The sequence below is a fragment of the Lethenteron reissneri genome, chromosome 52 (assembly GCF_015708825.2).
Source record: "Lethenteron reissneri isolate LAM-NWPU_2019-01 chromosome 52, ASM1570882v1, whole genome shotgun sequence".
NCBI classification, from domain to species: domain Eukaryota; kingdom Metazoa; phylum Chordata; class Hyperoartia; order Petromyzontiformes; family Petromyzontidae; genus Lethenteron; species Lethenteron reissneri.
Genome location: NC_083830.1, coordinates 9,076,754 through 9,095,194, shown reverse-complemented (window position 1 = coordinate 9,095,194; position 18,441 = coordinate 9,076,754). Strand labels below are relative to the sequence as shown.

At 47.8% G+C, this 18,441-nt stretch overlaps 1 protein-coding gene across 1 annotated transcript; it reads left to right on the top strand.

Annotated features, from left to right (window-relative positions):
* The first annotated feature begins 490 nt into the window (after positions 1–490).
* Positions 491–18,249, top strand: LOC133355851 (microtubule-associated proteins 1A/1B light chain 3B). The gene is made up of 4 exons (XM_061573257.1): positions 491–792; positions 2,915–2,970; positions 5,251–5,357; positions 12,262–18,249. The coding sequence occupies exons 1-4, from the start codon at positions 753–755 to the stop codon at positions 12,422–12,424; spliced, it is 366 nt and encodes a 121-aa protein (XP_061429241.1). The 5' UTR covers positions 491–752; the 3' UTR covers positions 12,425–18,249.
* The last annotated feature ends 192 nt before the right edge of the window (positions 18,250–18,441 follow it).

Genomic DNA, 18,441 nt, shown 5'->3' with positions numbered 1-18,441 from the left:
TCCCAATTCACGTATTGCATGTAATCGAGTTGCCGTGCGTGACGACGTCATCACGCTTAGGAGTCCTCGTTAACGGGCGGCGAACCAACGTAATTGGGCGTTGCTGCGTAGTGACGTCATTGCACGTTGCCGCCCTCCTCGAATGTTAAAACGGACGCAATCACGCACCGCGGCGCAATGACGCGCGCCTTTCTTCGCGTAACCACGCGTCACGCGTAGCCGTGCGCGGTGACGTCACCGCGTAGCCGTGCGCGGTGACGCCACCGCGTAGCCGTGCGCGGTGACGTCACCGCGTAGCCGTGCGCGATGACGTCACCGCCTAACCGTGCGCGGTGACGTCACCGCGTGGGGGGCATCTCCGCCTCGGCCGTGCATGGTGACGTCGCCACGTAACCGCGCGTGGTGACGTCACCACGTAGCCGCGTGCATTGACGTCAACCGTACGTCACCGCGTAGCCGCGCGTGGTGACGTCAGGAGGGCATGACGCGCCAGTGTTTACAATCTGCCCGTACGAGCCAGAGGCTTCTGTTGTTGTTGCTGCTGCTCCGCGTCTCCGTCGTGTCGCCTCAATTTTCTTAATTTTTTAGTTGCACATTGCGCGTGTAGTTTTTAAAAATATATATCTATACAGCCCTTTGGCTTTCCACTCGTTTATTGTCCGCTTTTGTAGTTTCCCGAGCGACTTCTTCAAAGTTATTGTCGTAAACAAAAGGGGGACGAGTAGAAGCCGCGAGGAGGCCCCGAGGGAGCGATGCCGTCGGAGAAGTCCTTCAAGCAGCGGCGGAGTTTCAGTGAGCGAAGGCGGCGGCCGCGGCGGGCGACCTCGAGGCTTTTTGTTTCGCAGGGCCTCGGCGATAGGCCCTCTCTCTCTCTCTCGCAGCGATTTAAATCTCGCGTCTATTGTAATAGCCACTCGTGTTGTTTGCGTGTGTTTGTTTTAAACGTAACGGATATGTGTTCGAGGCGTCAGTCGGGTTTTGTTGTTGTTGTTGTTGTTGTGAAGTAAATTAAGAACAATAACTGGCGAAGTTTAAAACCGCGGTGTTGGCTGAGGTGAGGAGGGGTGGGGAGGCGATGATGATGATGGTGGGGGAGAAATGGCAGCCGCTTTGTGTGGTCATCGTTACGGGGGTGGGTGGGCTTTTGATTCGGAACAGCGTTCACGGTGGCGATTGTCAAGCTCCAAAACATCGTCGGTGTGATCCGCTGCATCTTGACGATGATGATGATGATCACCGTCCGTTTTCATCGGACGTTCTCGCCTCGTGGTTGGGCTTCGCGATGTTTATTTGACGTCGGTCATTATTGGCACCGTTTGACAAGAGGCCAACACCGTCAAGCACCGACGGTCGTTGTCGTCATCTCACAAACGTAGTCGTCTCGCCGATCATCGTCAGCCTTCCTAGTCGTGTCCGCCACTACTTGACAGAGGCTATATAACGTCGTCTTCTCGGCCTTTGTGTGTCATCCTCTCGGCCTTTGTGTACACACTGCTGTGGATGGAAGATCATGTTCGCCATGGTCTATCCACTGTTCGACGAATTTCCACCCCCCCCCCCCATCAACAGCAGCGGCAAAGATCGAAGTCGTATTTCATTTGCAGGAGAGAGGCGTATTCAATCTTGGCGACATCGCTTTAGACTTTAAAGATTTCCTAAAGTCGAAAAAAGCGAGCGATGGCGTGGGAGGCTTAACCCCGAAGTGTGTAGATTATGACAATTGCTGGCTTCTATCCAGTAGTGGATACACAGTTACTTTGATAGTCGTGGAGTGACCTTCATACAGCAGTAGACGAGGGGCGACAATAAAGTTGATGTCGTGAAGCCGAGCCACGAGCAGTATGGTCGGGCAGTTGTTGTGTAACATGGTTGTAAACATAGTTGTAAACACGGTTGTTGTTGTTGATGATGATACGGTGGGTGGGCTGTGTAAAAGCCAGTGGCGATGGAAATGTCGCGTTCCGATGGCACATTACCGGCTGGTCGCCATAAACAACAACAACAGCTGCTGCTGCTGCTGCTGTTGGCTTCCCATGACAATTTACCGTCGGGCGCTAACCGGATCGTGTGTTAAATTATACTGACCCCCCCCCCGCCAACATGACGACTACGATTGTGATGGTGGTGTGGGTTGTGTCGAGACGTTTCACATCGGCGACGGTAAAGTAGTCGACAGAGTCGAGGTTTTAGCAAATGCGCAGATCGAACGTGAGATACATCCCGCTGGTGATGGGTTTAAAAAAAAATGTAATGACGTCATCCCGCTGTTATTGTTATGGCTTGTCGAGAGCGACGCGGTTCGAACCGAAACGATGGCCTCTAAGCACGAGTTCCTTTGTATTCGCCAAGTGTGTATATGCTTACCCGTGTTATCGCTTGTGTCTAAAGTTACTCCCCCCCCCCCACCCGGAGTAGATTTCACTCGGCCTACCCATCCTTACAGGGTCAGTCAAATAAGTCCACTGTTCAACAAGTCGGCGTTTACTCGGACAGACACTGGCCGCGGCCATGATAATGTGGAATTTCCACCATAAGCCTCAAGAGTTTAGGGGTAGAGACGAGCTCCCACCCCATTCGCCAGGGGAGGCTCTTAACTTAATTAGACTTTTTTTTCACGACAGATGTTTAATGTTGCTGCTGCTGCTGCAGATACTGCAGCCAGGAAAAGGCATTGTTCTAAATCTAGGAGGCATAATTGCATAACAAGCGAGCACAGATGTTGAAGGCCAGCCCACTGTAATCTGTCGGGGATTAAATTCGTTCACGCGCTAAGTGCAACAGTCTCTCTCTCGTACGGGTGCCCTTTTTCGTTTAGGTCTTCGTACTAACGAGAGTCATTTATCGCTCGCCCTTTCCTGTGTGTGCTTCTTGCTCCCCCCCCCTGCCCCCTCTCCGTGTTTCTCTTCCCGAGCAGCCGAGAGGGTGAAGGACGTGGAGCTGATCCGCTCTCAGCACCCCAACAAAATCCCGGCAAGTGCGGCGGTGGCGGCACTCAACGCAACAAGCGTTCGCGCTCGAGGTGTCCTCGTTCAAATTAAGCCAGGAGATTTAAAACTCAAAACCCTTACGCCCCAGATTTAGCTGATTATACAATGCACAGTGGATGTATGTAGCGTCTAAATGCTGTCTCAATTAAAACGCTGTACAGAAAGTTATTTTATAGAAAAACACGAGCGGTCACTAATAGTAGGCAGACGAGGATAAGGGAAGAGAGGTCTTGAACCTGGATCTGAACAGTGGCAGTCTTACTAAGTAAGTGTGAGCAGTAAAACATATCTGTTTCCGATTAAGATTTTGGTCAGTTGAAACGTTTTTTTTACGGTGTGTACCTTTGTCTTTATAGCCAACAATGGGGGCGAATTGTCAAGTTGATTTTGTTTTGTCGATTTGTAAATGCGGCTCAATTTACAACTCGGTGAAAATTAGGAGTATTTGAATATATTGACTGCTGGGAGGAGTGAAGAGCAGATTTTTTTGGAAGCCATGTGCTATGTTCCGGTAGACTTGTTTTGCACTTTGACCCATTGTACCCAACTGGGACCTTTTGAATGCGTTGGCTTTGTTACAGATTGTGAATTGCCGAGTATAACTCTAGCAGTAAAATACAATGAACCTTCAGGAATTTGTGGTTAAGACAAGGCCACTGTATACAACATGCATGTTACGTGGACATCCGTGCTAATCGGAGGTGCGGGAGAAGGACGACAAACTAAAACACAAAGCAGTTTTAAAGAAATGAGTTTTCCATCGAGATGATTTAAATGTCCATGTAGCTCCAGTAGCTTCCTAACATCGGAAGGAAGAGCGTTCCAGAAGGCCGCAAAAGCGCGTTTTAAAGCGCCGTCTTTGTTAGATGACTAGCCAAAATGCCGCTGACTTCCCAAAATACCATCTATGGTTATGGACTATAAATAGTCAACTCATCCAGGGTAATGGTGGGTAGAGGGGTGGTCTGGATAAAACAGGAAAATACAAAACATATGCAAATGAGGCTTTAAGGATGTATTTGCTTGCAAAGGTAGTGGGGGGTCAAGACGTAGGCTGTTTTTTTTTATTGTTCAAGTAATCGATCACTTGAGTCATTGAGTGGGGAGCAGTGAAATAATAACCAGCCTGCTAACAGAAGGCAAGACTGAGTGCTTCAGTCTGTATCCTTTATTTAACCAGTGTATGAAATACTCCCAATGCTTATGTTTCCCAACGGCGGCCTAGGTCTTGTTAAGTGATATTAAGTACGCGTATTTTATGAACATTTAAAATTGAACAAATCTCGGCTGAACGTATTAATAATAATGTAATTTATAATAAATGTATTACCCGCACCTCCGATTGGCACGGTTGGCTACGTACGGTGCGAAAGAAGTTCAACATACAAATATAAAGTTCTGGAAATTAAAATAAAAACATCAGGCAAGTATTATGGAGAAAACTACAAAATGTGATAAAATGTTAACAAATGATGCCCAAACATTTCAACGTATGTATCATGAACTTTAGAATCGTTACCCCTCGGTAATCGATGCGCCATTATAAGCCAGCTATCTGCCCATCAGTAGACTTGGCAATCCACTATACATTTGGTGGGCAATCGATGTGTACATGCGTTATGGCAGCTGGGCATCTTAAAATATACAGTGCATGTGCTCTCAAAGAGTTGTGGTTTGTTGAGACGCTGGCCACATGTTGAACATCACGGTGTACCCACAACAGGTGTTGTGTGTTGCCCCCTCGTGAGCCGTGGTTATTTTAGCCCCCGGGCGAGCTTACACGTGGCCTTGGCTGTCGTGCGACGTTGTCAGCGTTGTACCGAGAGCAGACGCAACTAACCCGACCTGCTCACCCGCCTCATCTATCTCTGCTCACCCCCCTCCCCGCTCTCACCCCCTTCTCTTCGCACGAACCCCCCTCACCTCATTCCCCTCCGACCGCCGGTGCTCGGAGTAAACTCGCCGCGCTTGTCAGCAAGCTGTCGCGATCGAAATAAAATGCAATTGCTCGCGAACGACTCCCAAGCCGTTGCTTTAAGTTACACGCCGACAAAAGAATATTTTTGAGGCAAATCAAGGGAGAAGTAGGGGGAACAGTTGTGTTCCAGAGGTGTTGGAAAGAGAGAGAAACAGTACTGGAGAATGATTGAGACAGACATAACACAGGAATGCATGGAGGGATGTTATTTATCAACTGACCCAGTTGAAAGCAGAGAGCTGGATTCGAGGTTGCTGATGATGATAACGATGTTTGTGAACGCAGGTTATCATTGAGCGATACCGCGGAGAGAAGCAGCTGCCAATGCTGGACAAAACCAAGTTTCTGGTGCCGGACCATGTCAACATGAGCGAGCTTGTCAAGATTATACGGTAAAGGGTGGCTCATTGTGTGTCGGTCGGTACTCCTACCGGCTCCTACGGGCTGATAGCATACACCACGGGTCACAAAGTTATCAGCCACTGATGTGGGCAACGTTTAAATGTGAAGTGAGAATATATTAATGTAATGGTGCTGAACATACAGCCCTTTGTCAAGCCACTGCTGGATGAAGGCCACCCCACGCTGTGTCGTCACGGTGGGGGGGGGGGGGTGTTTGACTCGACACGAGTTATTGTGGGTGGGATAAGCTGGGGGCTCAGACCAGTTCAGGATTCACTCACCACCGACGTTAGCCTTGGGTAGTATTCAAACTCGCCTTGCCGGGTTCAAAGCGCAGTGAGCCAATTACAGCGGCAAGGCTGCGCCATCCCTGGATTATTATTTGAGTTTGATAGAAATTGTAATGCCTAGGTTTCTATGAGTTCTCATTTTTACTTTGTCATTTTCATTTTGCAGTGCTGTAATCGAAAGAACAATGTGTGTATTATGCGACTGCAGTATTGAACATTTTTGTCCGTATCTTAAGAGGCTATTCATGATAGTGTGGCAGCCGCACTCCTAATGTGCATTAGTCATCCGCTGGGGTCGGGTGAGGGGTGTTGTCAGCAGCAGTTCGTCCTACTCTTGTGAAAAGGGAGTTTTTTTGCCTTTTTATCCCATCTAAGGGAGAGAAAAAAAGCATTAAAATGGAAAAGAGAAATTGCTCAAGCTTCCATTCAGAGCACACGTGCATTTGCTTGTTCCGATATAACTTTTAAGAAATTGGTACTTGATTCGGCCTCTGCGTGAGGGGTATAGATGCCTCGTTTGACCATACTTTGCGACGCTGGTCAATCATTTAGTACCAAGTTCCCCCGGTAAAGGTCAATTACAAACCTGGGGGCCCCTAAGAACCCAACCGTAATCACGCATCGGACAGGGCATGCGCGGGAACAAGAGCGGCTTGTACGGCGATGGCACACGTGAGATCCCTTTCTAATTATACCGCATGTTTTATGTTTCGCGAATGTTGACAGCACTCCAGTCTCCCAGCTTCTCGCTTCTCGCCGCCGCTGATGAATGATGTCCTTTTGTGGTCTCGGCAACGCTTTAGCGCACACAAGTCTGGCCCGTTGTTTGTTTGTGTATTTTTTTGTCCTCCGAAATTTTGGGGAGAAAAACATTTCGGCGCTCGTAATTGGGTAAAATTTTAACTTGTTGGTGCTTCGACGGCGATTTCCCCCCCCCCCCCCCCCCTCTTAACTCGCACGGCTGCCGGGGCTGTGGCTATTTATAAAATGTGTTGCTAAACGCGGATGCTTATCCACTCTCAATGCTGCCCTCTCAAAGAAGTGTTGTGTTGAAAGTCATTTTTCTCAAGGTGTGTTCGAGAGGACGGGTTGATTACTACGTGGACATTCTGTTCCGGCCAAGAAGCTTAAAATATTACGCAACGGTGCCAATTGCACGATGTTTGTTTCCCAGAATTCATGCCATCAGATTTGTTTGTACAGCTATGGAGTCCTCATGCTGTTTTGCACTCGGCATAAATGAAAGTGTCAACATGTGAAATATACATCGTAATACTTTTCATACTTTCAACGATTGTTCATAATGTAATTGACTTTTCGTAATGTTTGTGTGGTGTGTTGTGAGCTCTACGCTTGGTACTTGGCGCCGCGGTGACGAGATGTTCACTCCCTCGCCTGGTATACAGGCGGTTGTGGGTTCGATCCCGACCCCGGTGCCTATCTATTTGGAGTTTGCACGTATCTCTCCCCCGTGGTCCTCTGGATTTTTCTCCGGGTCCTCCAGTTTCCCCCTCCACATTTAGAATCAACACACATTTAGAGTATTTGGCTGCTATCAATGTTTGTGTAATAGACCACTTCGTTCAGCTATCATTGTTGGCCAGGTCACTTCTGAAAACGAGTTACACAGCTCAGTGGACCTTACCTGGTAAAATAAAATAAAAATGAACTTGAGTTTAACATGAATGGCGAGAGATATGAGACTGGTTCTCGGCACCCACTTTACCAACTCACACCGACCAGTTTGGCGAAGTTTGATCAAACAAATCATCGAGAGTAACACGGCATGGTAGGCATGCTTTCTCGCAGCAGTGGAGCGAAACAATTGGAAAAACACATTCTTATTTCAGCATTTGCATTTGAACTAACCATCCGTTCATTACCAGCGACATATTTGTTTGGAATTCGGCTCGTTAACTTTGACACCGCATGATACAAAATCTTGCTTCGTATCAGTTCTGTCGTTGATCTCTCCAATAGAGCCAAGCTGCAGGTTTTTTTTCAACTGTCGTGTCTATGCTTGGGCAACTGTAAAAAAAAAACAAAAAAGTGAAATTAAAAACAAAAGTAGACCAGTGAGCCAGCACCGCCGAGATCTGGGTTTGAACCCGGGCAGCCAACCCGCAGTGATTGGAACAAGTTCTCACTTGCATTGAGCCGATGTTATCGGCCCCGATGACTGCACAACCACAGTCGTTCATCTTGGTCTTCACAGAAGTTGGCAATAGTTTCCACCGTGAGAATTGCACATTTAGTTTGATTGCCATGCGACGATCATCTCTACAGCACCTAGGGCCAGCAAGGCAAAATCCTTTTAGCGTTGGTCTTTGTCACTAGGTTCAAATTTACATTTAATTATTAGAATTCAATCATTACGAAAATTATCCTAGTCCCCTCCCCCACCCATCATTATATACAGACATGAAAGCTTCCAGCAACTGATGGAAAGCGGTAAAAACTAAATTGGACGCATGACACATAGAGGTGTTGGTAGTGATTTGCACTCGGCTGTGGCTCAGGGCGTACTCTCTACCCCCAGCCTGCGCATGCCGGTGGTTTAGGAAAGGATTACGGTTCAGTCCGTGATGGTTACCACCTGCCGTAGTGCAGGACACACCCAGACCCTCTCGGCTTGACAGTGCTAGCCATGATTCTAGATTTGAAGCTTTCGTGACTGCAAGGATTCATATTCTTAGGTTTTTTCGGTAAAGTCACGTAGGTAAAAATATTAAAATTAATAAAAGTAAAATAAAATAAAAATCACGACGTTTCGGAGGCAACACAAGCTTCCGTCTTCAGGTGGAACCGTCACAGCCACGACAGCTTTATCAAGTAAATGAGAGATTGCAGGAGCTACCACTCCGTTTATATAATGGTTGGAGAGGGGGGAAGGGCCAAGTACAGCACACTTTTATTTTATTTTACTTTTATTAATTTTAATGTTTTTACCTACGTGACTTTACCGAAAAAACCTAAGAATAGTGCTCGCCATGGTTGGAGGGAGGGGGGGTCTCGTCGTGAACGGGTGTCCATCCTGTGTGGCTCGCCTTTTCATTCTATTTCCACTTCCGCGAGTGTTTAATTGATCGCCGTGCGTGTTGCCTGTGGGCGTAAGGTACGGGTGGGTGGGTGGACTGCGCGATAACCCCAGGGATCTATGTTCGACGTGTTGCCAACTGTCTCTTCACTGACCTGCACTGAGCAGGGGGGTGGTGAAATATGGTCAAACAACCCCCATGGCTGATATGATGTGTGGAGATCTTTATCCAGCAGTTGATTAATTGCTCGCAATTTTTTAAGTAATGTGTGTCATGTGTTGACTTTTATTTCCCTCTTTGAATAATCACACGAGCTTTAAGAGTTTTTCTTGCTTAATTTAGGCAGTTTTACGTGACATCTTTGCAGGGTTTCTTGTTGTTTTGTATACATTCTAGATTTTAAGTTTTCGTGACTGCAAGGATCCATACTTTTTGGTTCTTTCGATAAAGTCACGTAGATGAAAAAATATAATAAAAATAAATACAATATAAATAAAACACTAAAATAAGAATACACTAAAATCTAAAATTGTAAAAAAAAATTGTTATTTCTATTTTTTTGTATTTTATATATATTTTTATTATATTTTTTCACCTACGTGACTTTACCGAAAGAACCAAAGAGTTTTGTATACATTCTCTTTTTTAAATGTCACATCGTTGAGAAGCTGGTCCACATCTTAACGTTGATTTTTTTCTCTTTCTATCCATTCATAATGTGTTTTTCTCAGTTATCACTATTTTGAAATAAATACATAACAGTTTTGCGAGTCACTATACTCAAGTTTTACGAGTCAACCAGCAGTGGGATTATAGGTTTTTTTTTTCTTCATTAGTCTCAAACTTATGGTTAAAGAATACAGTATTTGTATTCAGCACCCTTTAAAACCTCCAGATACCAATTTGTATATGCCTAGGTTAAACATTTTTAAAGTTAATAATGTTTTGTATCTCCGAGTTTGGAGTGCTTGAGTACTTTTAGGGTTATTTTAGTTGTAAGCAATAGATGTCACTACTAAAGTATAAGTTGTTTTTGCTCGTCGAGAACAGCGGTTCATAACCTTTACTGCAGCCTTGCACTCCTTGGCTTGTCAATCGTAAAAAATGCATAATGGTAATCAATACATAGGGTTTGATGAAACAAAGTAAGTTGTAAATTTCGATTTAAAGCTTTCATGACTGCAGGGATTCTTATTCTTGGTTCTTTCGGTAAAGTCACATAGAAGGGAAACAATAAAATAATAAAAATATAAAACAATAAAATTCTCACGACGTTTCGACTGCAACACAAACAATCACCATCAGGTGTGAAAAACACGGCAAGAAAATTTGAAAAAAGTGGCGGTTTTTTCTTAACGTTATCAAAAACTGAAAACCCGCCACTTTTTTCAAAATTACTTCCTGTGTTTTTCACACCTGATGATGATTGCTTGTGTTTGAAGTCGAAACGTCGTGATAATTTTATTGTTTTGTATTTTTATTATTTTATAGTTTCCCTTCTACGTGACTTTACCGAAATAACCAAGAACACAAAGTAAGTTGTACTTACGTGCCCTTGCTTAATTTATGTTTCGATGATTTACCTTCTAAAAAAAAATCTGGCTATGTCTCACTACCCCCAGAAAGGGCATCCTGTCCCCCCAGGGGGTGCGTGCGTGCACCCCAGGTTAAGATCCACTCATCTAGTGCATCATTAGAATGTTACGTGACCGATTCGAATACCTTTGTCAGAAATCTAAAACGGTAAAAATAACTAATTCTGCCCTCTAGTGGTGTTGTCCTAGTATGCTCTGTTATACAGAGTCAGACACAAGCTTTACTTGGAGCCCCTGAAACACTCCACTGCTGGATGAACACCTCCCCATGTCAGTCACGATGGACGTTTGACCATACTTCACCATACTTCACCATACTTCACCATACTTCACCATACTTTACCATGCTGACCAGCAGCGGGTTTGTGTGTGGTCGCCTTGTTAAATGGGTAATATGTTTTGCGTTCGTAGAGTATTCGCATACATTCTGCAAGTGTTAAAACTCGCCCAATTTCCCTAGTTCAGATGAATCTGCACTCGGTGGTTTGCCCGTAGTGGTTGGTGCGCCTCTGTTTACTCTGCGTTTTGCCTTTTTAGTGATAATCATGCCTGTTTAGTAAGAAGAATAACAATGCGCCCCACGTTTTGACCACTTATTTTTCTTCATCTGATTACACTACAGGGTTCCCTCGCTTTATGCGGTAGTAGATGCTTTCCAAAAAAAGTGCGCGCAAGGCGAAACCGCACGCGACAGTTGCCTGGAATTTTTTGCACTTTTTGTACGCAGCATGGACGGGTTGTGCTTTTTCTGTAGGATTTAATTGTTTACGTATGTGATGTTTAGATTTGTGTACAATGAATTTTAGGTGTATCTTGTAATTTTATTGTTTGTTGCGGTTGAACCCAAATCAAGAGCCGAATGGCTCACAGGGTAAATCCTAATAAATGAAACTGAAACTGAACTGCCGAGTAGCGCGTACAGCGCACACTGCGTTCTCCCACATCCAACCGCATCGCTGCACACGAGTGAATTCAAACCGCAGTCGAGTGAATATAGGGTAGAAATAGGCTAGCCGCATGTGCGCCAAATCGCACAAAGCGAACCCGTATGGAGCCAGGGGAAATCCACCTCTTTTGTATGCAAAGGGGGCGCGTCCACATCTAACGAGAAGGCTAAATGCAGTGGCACCTGCGGCATTTAGAACCGCTATGGAAATTCACCAGCCCTGTTGTGGATAGTCACCGTCGCCTTGTGACCTCTGAGCCCTTCCGTCCATCTAGCGCATGCTGTCGTTGTTATCGTTCACTTCGTTGTTATGTTACTGCTTATTCAGAGACATACCTGAGCGGATAGTGAGGGGGGGTCAAAAAGGGCAGGTCCCCCCCCGACCCCGCCCACCTCTTTGATGTTTTTAAACGACGTTGCACATAGCTGTAATAATTGTGAAATGAAATGTGTGAATGACTCAATAATTGCCGTATTGAACACAACGCAGCTACGCATGAGCATTCAGGAATGGGGGTGTTTCAAATTGAAGTTTCAACAGAGTTGGGGAAACGTTTTCCCGACTTGGCACTCTTAGTAAGGGGGAGATTCTGCCCTCGTGTAATGTGGAGCCCACTGGACTTGCATTTCATAGGTCACCGGTTCGATCTTCCGGCACGGCAGTTGAGAAACAATGGGCACGTTTGTTACGTCGCCCCACTCTGTCTGTGCTCCCATTAACATCATTGGGTACACCACGGTTAGTCGATCGGTAGGTCGCACGGGGTGGGGTACAGCGTGGGTACTCTTCCAAGGCATCTGGCCAGTGTGGAAGAGTAGGCCAAGTTACCCTCTACCATGAGGGTTTTCCTGAGCTCCCCGTCGTAGAGGCCTGTCCACCAGCAGTGGCGTGATCAAGTAATTATCGGAGGGCCGCACCTCCAGCATTTCACGATTTATCATCGGTAGGAGAACAATTTGCCGCGTAAGCCACCGCTGCTTCTGTAACGTCGATCGTTCTCCCGTCGTCGCGTTCTGTGTCGCAGGCGCCGTCTGCAGCTGAACCCCAACCAGGCGTTCTTTCTGCTGGTGAACCAGCGCAGCATGGTGAGCGTGGCGGCGCCCATCTGCGAGGTGTACGAGCAGGAGCGCGACGACGACGGCTTCCTCTACATGGTCTACGCCTCGCAGGAGACCTTCGGCTTCTGAGCCGATCCGATCCTCAGCCGACGACTTTTCAACACGGCCGCGCCCGGACCTCGCCGCCGTGTGCGTCCTTACGACTCTCGCCACGACCCCGACTAATCGCCGCCTCTTTATTTCCCTCCATCCCTCTCCCCCACCCCACTCGTCATCCCGCCAACCTGCCCCACTTCCCCCTCCCACCCCCGGCACACTGTCCTCCTCCGAACCTCGCATTTTGTTTAATTTCATAGCTGCCAATGTTCTGATTTGATGGACCGTTGTACGTTTCTCCGTTCACGCCTACCAGTTTTTTTTTATTTTTGACCGTGCTCTGTTTTGAAGCGAAACGGGATGGCAAACCTGACAATTACCTTGGAATTGCGTCCGGTCGTAATGTCGGATGTTAATATGAAGCCTAAGATATCACGCAGCTCATGGTTGGCGCGTGCATACCACTGCTAATTATGACCTCTCGTTTGCTCCCCTTCCTGACGAGCACCTGCTCCGTTTTCTGCGCTGTAAGGAATTAGGGAAATATCATGGCATGCTCTTGTTTTTTTGACGGCAAAAAATTGGAGCATGCTTAGCTCCCCTTTTGACTTTCCTAAGTTGGCAGCTATGTAATTTAATTATAATGTTTTTATTTTTTAGACTGGCAGTGGTAGTGCCATCTTGACTTGGCTGCCCCAGCGGGTTTGCTTGTTCCGAGGGTGCCACCCGCTGCAAACGACTGACAATTCAGGCCGATTCTTCAGGAGCCTTTTGTTGACATTTCGTGGACTCTGTATCCTCAAGCCGTGGATACACGGGGGGCCACTTGTTTGTGATCCTAGGCAAGATTCTCTCTCTCCACGGAGGCCTGAACACCGGCAGGGCTTACAGCCATAGTGATTCCCCCCCCCCACAAAATTTGCAATGATCCAACTGGGGAACTTTGGATAATAACTCCGACACTGTGATAGCAACGCGTGTACAACGTGGCAAACGCGCGAATTAGCAACAATTGCAAGCGCGAGTACATTTTTACAACACGGGAAATGTAAATTGGTACATTACAAACCAGCCGTGCGCGTTGGAAACGGGGAGTCGTGATGCTGCCCGAAATGCGATTGGCGCCGCGTTTAATTGGCCCAAACGGGCAGCCATGCTTTTCCCCTCGCTTGTACCCACGCAGTTCCCCGATGAAGGTTTATCAAAGGATGTTTCGATGCCACCAAGTTGTCATCGTGTTCCCGTGACTAAAACGATGGAAACCCGTAAACTGAGGCTTTTCAAAAACCGTTCCCGTTTGCAAATTGCTCACCTTGGCTCGTTTCGGCAATGGCGTTACTATATCACCAGCAGCGCCGTCGATAACTACCACGACAGCGTGCTGCCCGCCCTGTGGGGGATGACCGCGTCTCGTTTCCAACGGTCGTTTTCAACGTCCCGGGATCAACCGCGTTGCTCTCTGAAGCGCGGGGGGACATTTTTTTTATTTTAAAGAAATGCTGGGAAGTTGAGAGGCGCCCAGAGGCTTTTTTGTTGTTTTAAGTTCACTAACTACATCGGCTGCACCTGTGCAAGAACTTTGTTTGCCTTTACCACCTTCCAGTTGTTGCTGGGTACAAAAAAAAAACGTGTAGCATTCTTTCACCAGCGATAGCTAAATTGTGTTTGTGTTTTTTTTCTTCCGTAGTCGAGTTTATTTACGATCTGCTTCGTATTAAGTCGCTGTCGAGTTTTGTTTTCCTCGCAGTGACCTTTTTCTTTTTGTTCACTCGTAGCTTTTAAGTTGCCCGATTTTCTAGTCCCGTCAAGGCGTTTGAACCGCATCTATCACCCGCTTATTGTACGCGACGAACGCGCCTCATATTCGACAACGCGAGCCGCAAGAGCCCGTTAAGCAAATTAACCTACCAAAATATGATGCTTTGCACAGGTAAAGGTTTTAAAAGTGACATTCTTTCTGAAATCGTTGCATATTACTTTAAACTTAAGATACCGCGAGATATTATTCAATTGCTTCCTGTATTTTAAAAGCGTTCGTTTATTGCAAACTGTTTTAAAAACTTAAAACTTCATGGTGATCTGTGCTTCCCCCCCCTCCCCATTTTACTGTTAAAACTTTCTCATTTTCCACTTTGCTCGCGGTAAAGTTTGTGCATGGAGTTGAATTTTGAAATAAGCTGGCGCTTTTCAGCGTCATAGTGGACCGATAGCCCCCTTGTGCGCATTTAAAATCCCAGCATCGCAGTCTTTTGCAGCGCAGGATATAACGCTGAACACGTTAAGTTATGAATACGCCCATGCATGTGCAGCCCTGTTGTCAGTCCACTGCTGGATGAGGGCCTCCCAATGCCGTGCGGGTCATGGGGGTTATACTGACCACACTTCACCCTGGTCAGTGCAGGGTTGACAAGGCGAGAAGCACGTACGTTGTGAGCATGGTACAGTGCAAAAGTGAATGTTGGTGCACTGCCCTCTGACAACGTAGCCCCGTAGCGGCCTGCAACGCCCGGTTTCTAGCGTGGTGGTCGCCCATCCAATCGCTATCCAAGTTGAAACCCCGCTTAGCTTCCAAGATGTGACGAGATCAAGTGCACTGTGGGTGACTTGGGCCGCCGGCGTGCACGCATTGCCGGGATGAGCGAGACATTGGGCCGCACCGTTGCGGAGGAACAAACTTGCGCTCTTGCCATCTGGGAGCAACAGAAGGCGCCGGAGCTTTCTACGGAGCCTGGCGACCAGTGCCCAACTCACGGCACGGCCAGATAGAGCGCCAGATGTGGCAGTGCGCATGCTATGGCGATGCCAGGGCCACGGTGAGGGACGATGGCCGGGTGGCGAGGGAGATCAGAACGCTGAGCTGGGACCGCTGAGATGGATTCTAATGCAGGCGACTGTCCGTAATGAGATGATGCCCACGGCCAACGACTGCACATAAATACCCCTCGCATTAAATTTGGTTTTGCGTTAAGTTTCGGCTCCATTCTACCTCTTGAAAATTAAAAAAATATATCGGTTTGATGGACGTCGCTCTCGGTGGCTCGAAAGGGATCTTTTCGTGGTCGCTCCGTGATGTCCGCTTCAACGGCCGCTCTCTTCAAGTGGGCGGGGGTGGGGGTCGTCGCACTATTTGGTGACGTTTTCAAATAATAACCGCTTCGTCTCGTGTGACGTGTGGCCGATGTCACAACTGGGATGAAAATGGAGAAAGACAAATAAGTATGGCTTTCACGACCAATATCCATAACATAGGTTGTTTGAGTTAGAGCTACCCCAAAAAAAACTTTATTGTGGAAATATAATGTGGATTGCGGCACAGGGCGAGGTTTACATGCTGGGTGGCCTGACACCTCTCCCACTCTTGAGGAGGGGGGTGGGGGATGAGCAGTGGCGGTCACACGGAGTCCGAAGACTTTCAGGAGGGTCCCGCGACATTGGGATGAGTGGCCAACACCAATGACATTGTGTTTGTGTGCGTGTTTAGCTTTGGGAGGAATCGCATGGAGAAGAGCGGTAGAACATACAAATGCCACACAGGAAAGCGGCAAATTCGGGAATGGAATCATTTTTGCCCTGAGGCGCAAGTGTGAGCACTGCACCACATTTGCCGATGATGGGCGCTCACGTGTCGGTCGGTCTAGTGCAGCCGCCTCAAACCCTAAGACGTCTCCACCCACGCCTCCCCGTGGACCTCGGCAGCCCTCGACCTTAGCCGGGGCGAGCCGTGCAGCCGTTAAATGCCGAGACCCGTGTCTCTCGGACTCCGCTCAAGGATAATGACACGCGGAAAATGTGACGTGCAGTCTGCGAAAGGCACGATTGTGGCCATTGGATCGGTCGACCTGCCATGCCTTGCATGCCATGTGACGTGACCATATTGTGTGCAGGCTTTCACCTCGCCTTGTGTGTTTGGCCACCGACTCGAAACGAGTCAAAATTGTGGCCATATTATTTTAGAGCCTCTCTGTGCACCAGTGTAACGCCTTGCTAGCTATCTTCAGTGCAGTGTGGTCATCATTGCCTCGGGGGTATTTATGGGCATGTCACATGACACGCAAGGCACGACGTTTGGTCCGATCCAACATCACAATCGCACTTTTAGCTGCCTATAAGTTGCCCATTCCATGTCTCGGCTTTATTCCTCTTGTTCGTTTCCAACCTGCATGTGCTGTTCTCTCAGATGAGAGTCTCATCAGTTACTGAGAGTGTTAGAATCGGTTTTGCTTTTCAAGGCTGTTTCGTCCAACTTTAAATCACAATTCCCCCCCCAACCAACCATAATAATTGGCCCTCAAATTAACGTTGAGTTTGAAGCCGACGTCATGGCTAAAGGACACCAGCTACCAAAGGGAGCAGCGAATCGTCCCCGATCGTAATGAATGATGCCGAGCCCGGCGGCCCATGATTTTCGGTGCGTGTGTGTTCTATTAGGAAGCGCGGCGCTGGTTTTTGTCGAATTGCGTAACAGCCGCATTTCCAAATGGTTCTAAATTGAGATAGTTTCTGCGCTGTACTGTTGCTTGGCAGTCCGCCCCATTGTCAGGTTATGTAAGATCGCGGCTGCTGGAAAACATTCGCAAATGCCATTGATCGGGGGGGTGGGGGGGGGTGCAAAAGGTGTTGTCATTTTAGTTGGCGTCGTCGCGCTAACGCCTCTACAGGAACACGACCGCTCCCACGTGGTCGAGGCAAGTTTATCCGCTCGGGTCCATTGAATGAGTGCGTGGCGCATCTTTTATTGGGCGTTTCACATTTCTCGACATGGGGTTCGGGGGAGAAGGGGCGAGGGCGAATGCAGTGCCATGTCCTGTCCCCATCTACATTCGCTAAAGCTGCTCGCACCGCAACGTTCAATGTTTCTCGCTGACCGGGTTAAAGTTACGTGACGGGACAGCAGGCGCGCACGGATACCACCAGGGGCATTGCGCAGCGTTTGGCCACTGATTAAAGCCCCCCCCCCCCACGGCTGTACATAGCTTTTTCTACAAACGTGGGGGTGACAGCGGTAGGCGACAGTCACGTTCTGTGCTGCGCGGTTTAGGTGCAACTTTCGTTCCTGGAGCACAGCACCCGTGCCGGGACGATCGCCTTGCCGTGCGTCCCGAGCTCTGATCTCCCCGCCCGCAGGGCTCCGTGCAAGAAGCATGCCCCTCGTGTTCAGTGTGAACCGTCGTGCCCTGTGTGTGTGTGTGGGTGGCTTCCAATCGGTCGAGATCTCGTAGCGCCAGTCCCTCTCTTCTCTCCCCGCGCCAACGTGAAGCGTTGCAGAAGCGATGATGACCAGCATGTCACGTGATCGGTGCATACATCCAGTAAAAAAGAACGTACACACAGAAATAACGACGTCAAGCGTCGGCAAAGTTTGACCGAACTTCGCCTAAAGCCCACGGTGTGGTTGATACGCATGGACTTGGCACGCATGCACGTGGGGACGACTATTAGACAAACCACCCCGCCTCTTGTCAAATCGCGCTTTGGGTGCTGGTACAATTAACTCTGCCTAATAGATTGTTGCTTGTAGGTATACGCTAGAGTATTCACAGATTATCACGTGTAACTTCCAGTCGCAGTCATGTTTTCTTTTATTTTGGAGCACTTTAAACCCGCGGCTGTGTACATTTTGCTTTCAGTTATTCACGGCAGATTCCCTGTGGGGGGTGAACAGCGACTCCTGTTTGCATTCGGAGGATCAAACCGGAGCCAACCGTTTGGATTGGATGCAAAGAGGGGAAGGGGATGTCTGGATCCGAGGGTTAAGAATGTTTCGTTTACCGGCATACATTGTGTCACGTGTGTGGGTTGTGGTTTATGGTTGCTTAAGTGTACTGCGGCATTAAGTTAAATAAAAGTGAACAAAACTGCTCCGTTTCTACTGCGATGTGCTTTGCTGGGATCGCCATGTCTCCGGATTATAAGACGCACGTTCAACCCCCTGTGTTATCAAATAAAACCTGTATTATGGTGGTGGGAGGGTGCCGAATGGCTCACAGGGCTATACCTAATAAATGAACTTGAACTACTTATAATCCTGTAGCTGTGTGTGTGTGACCTGA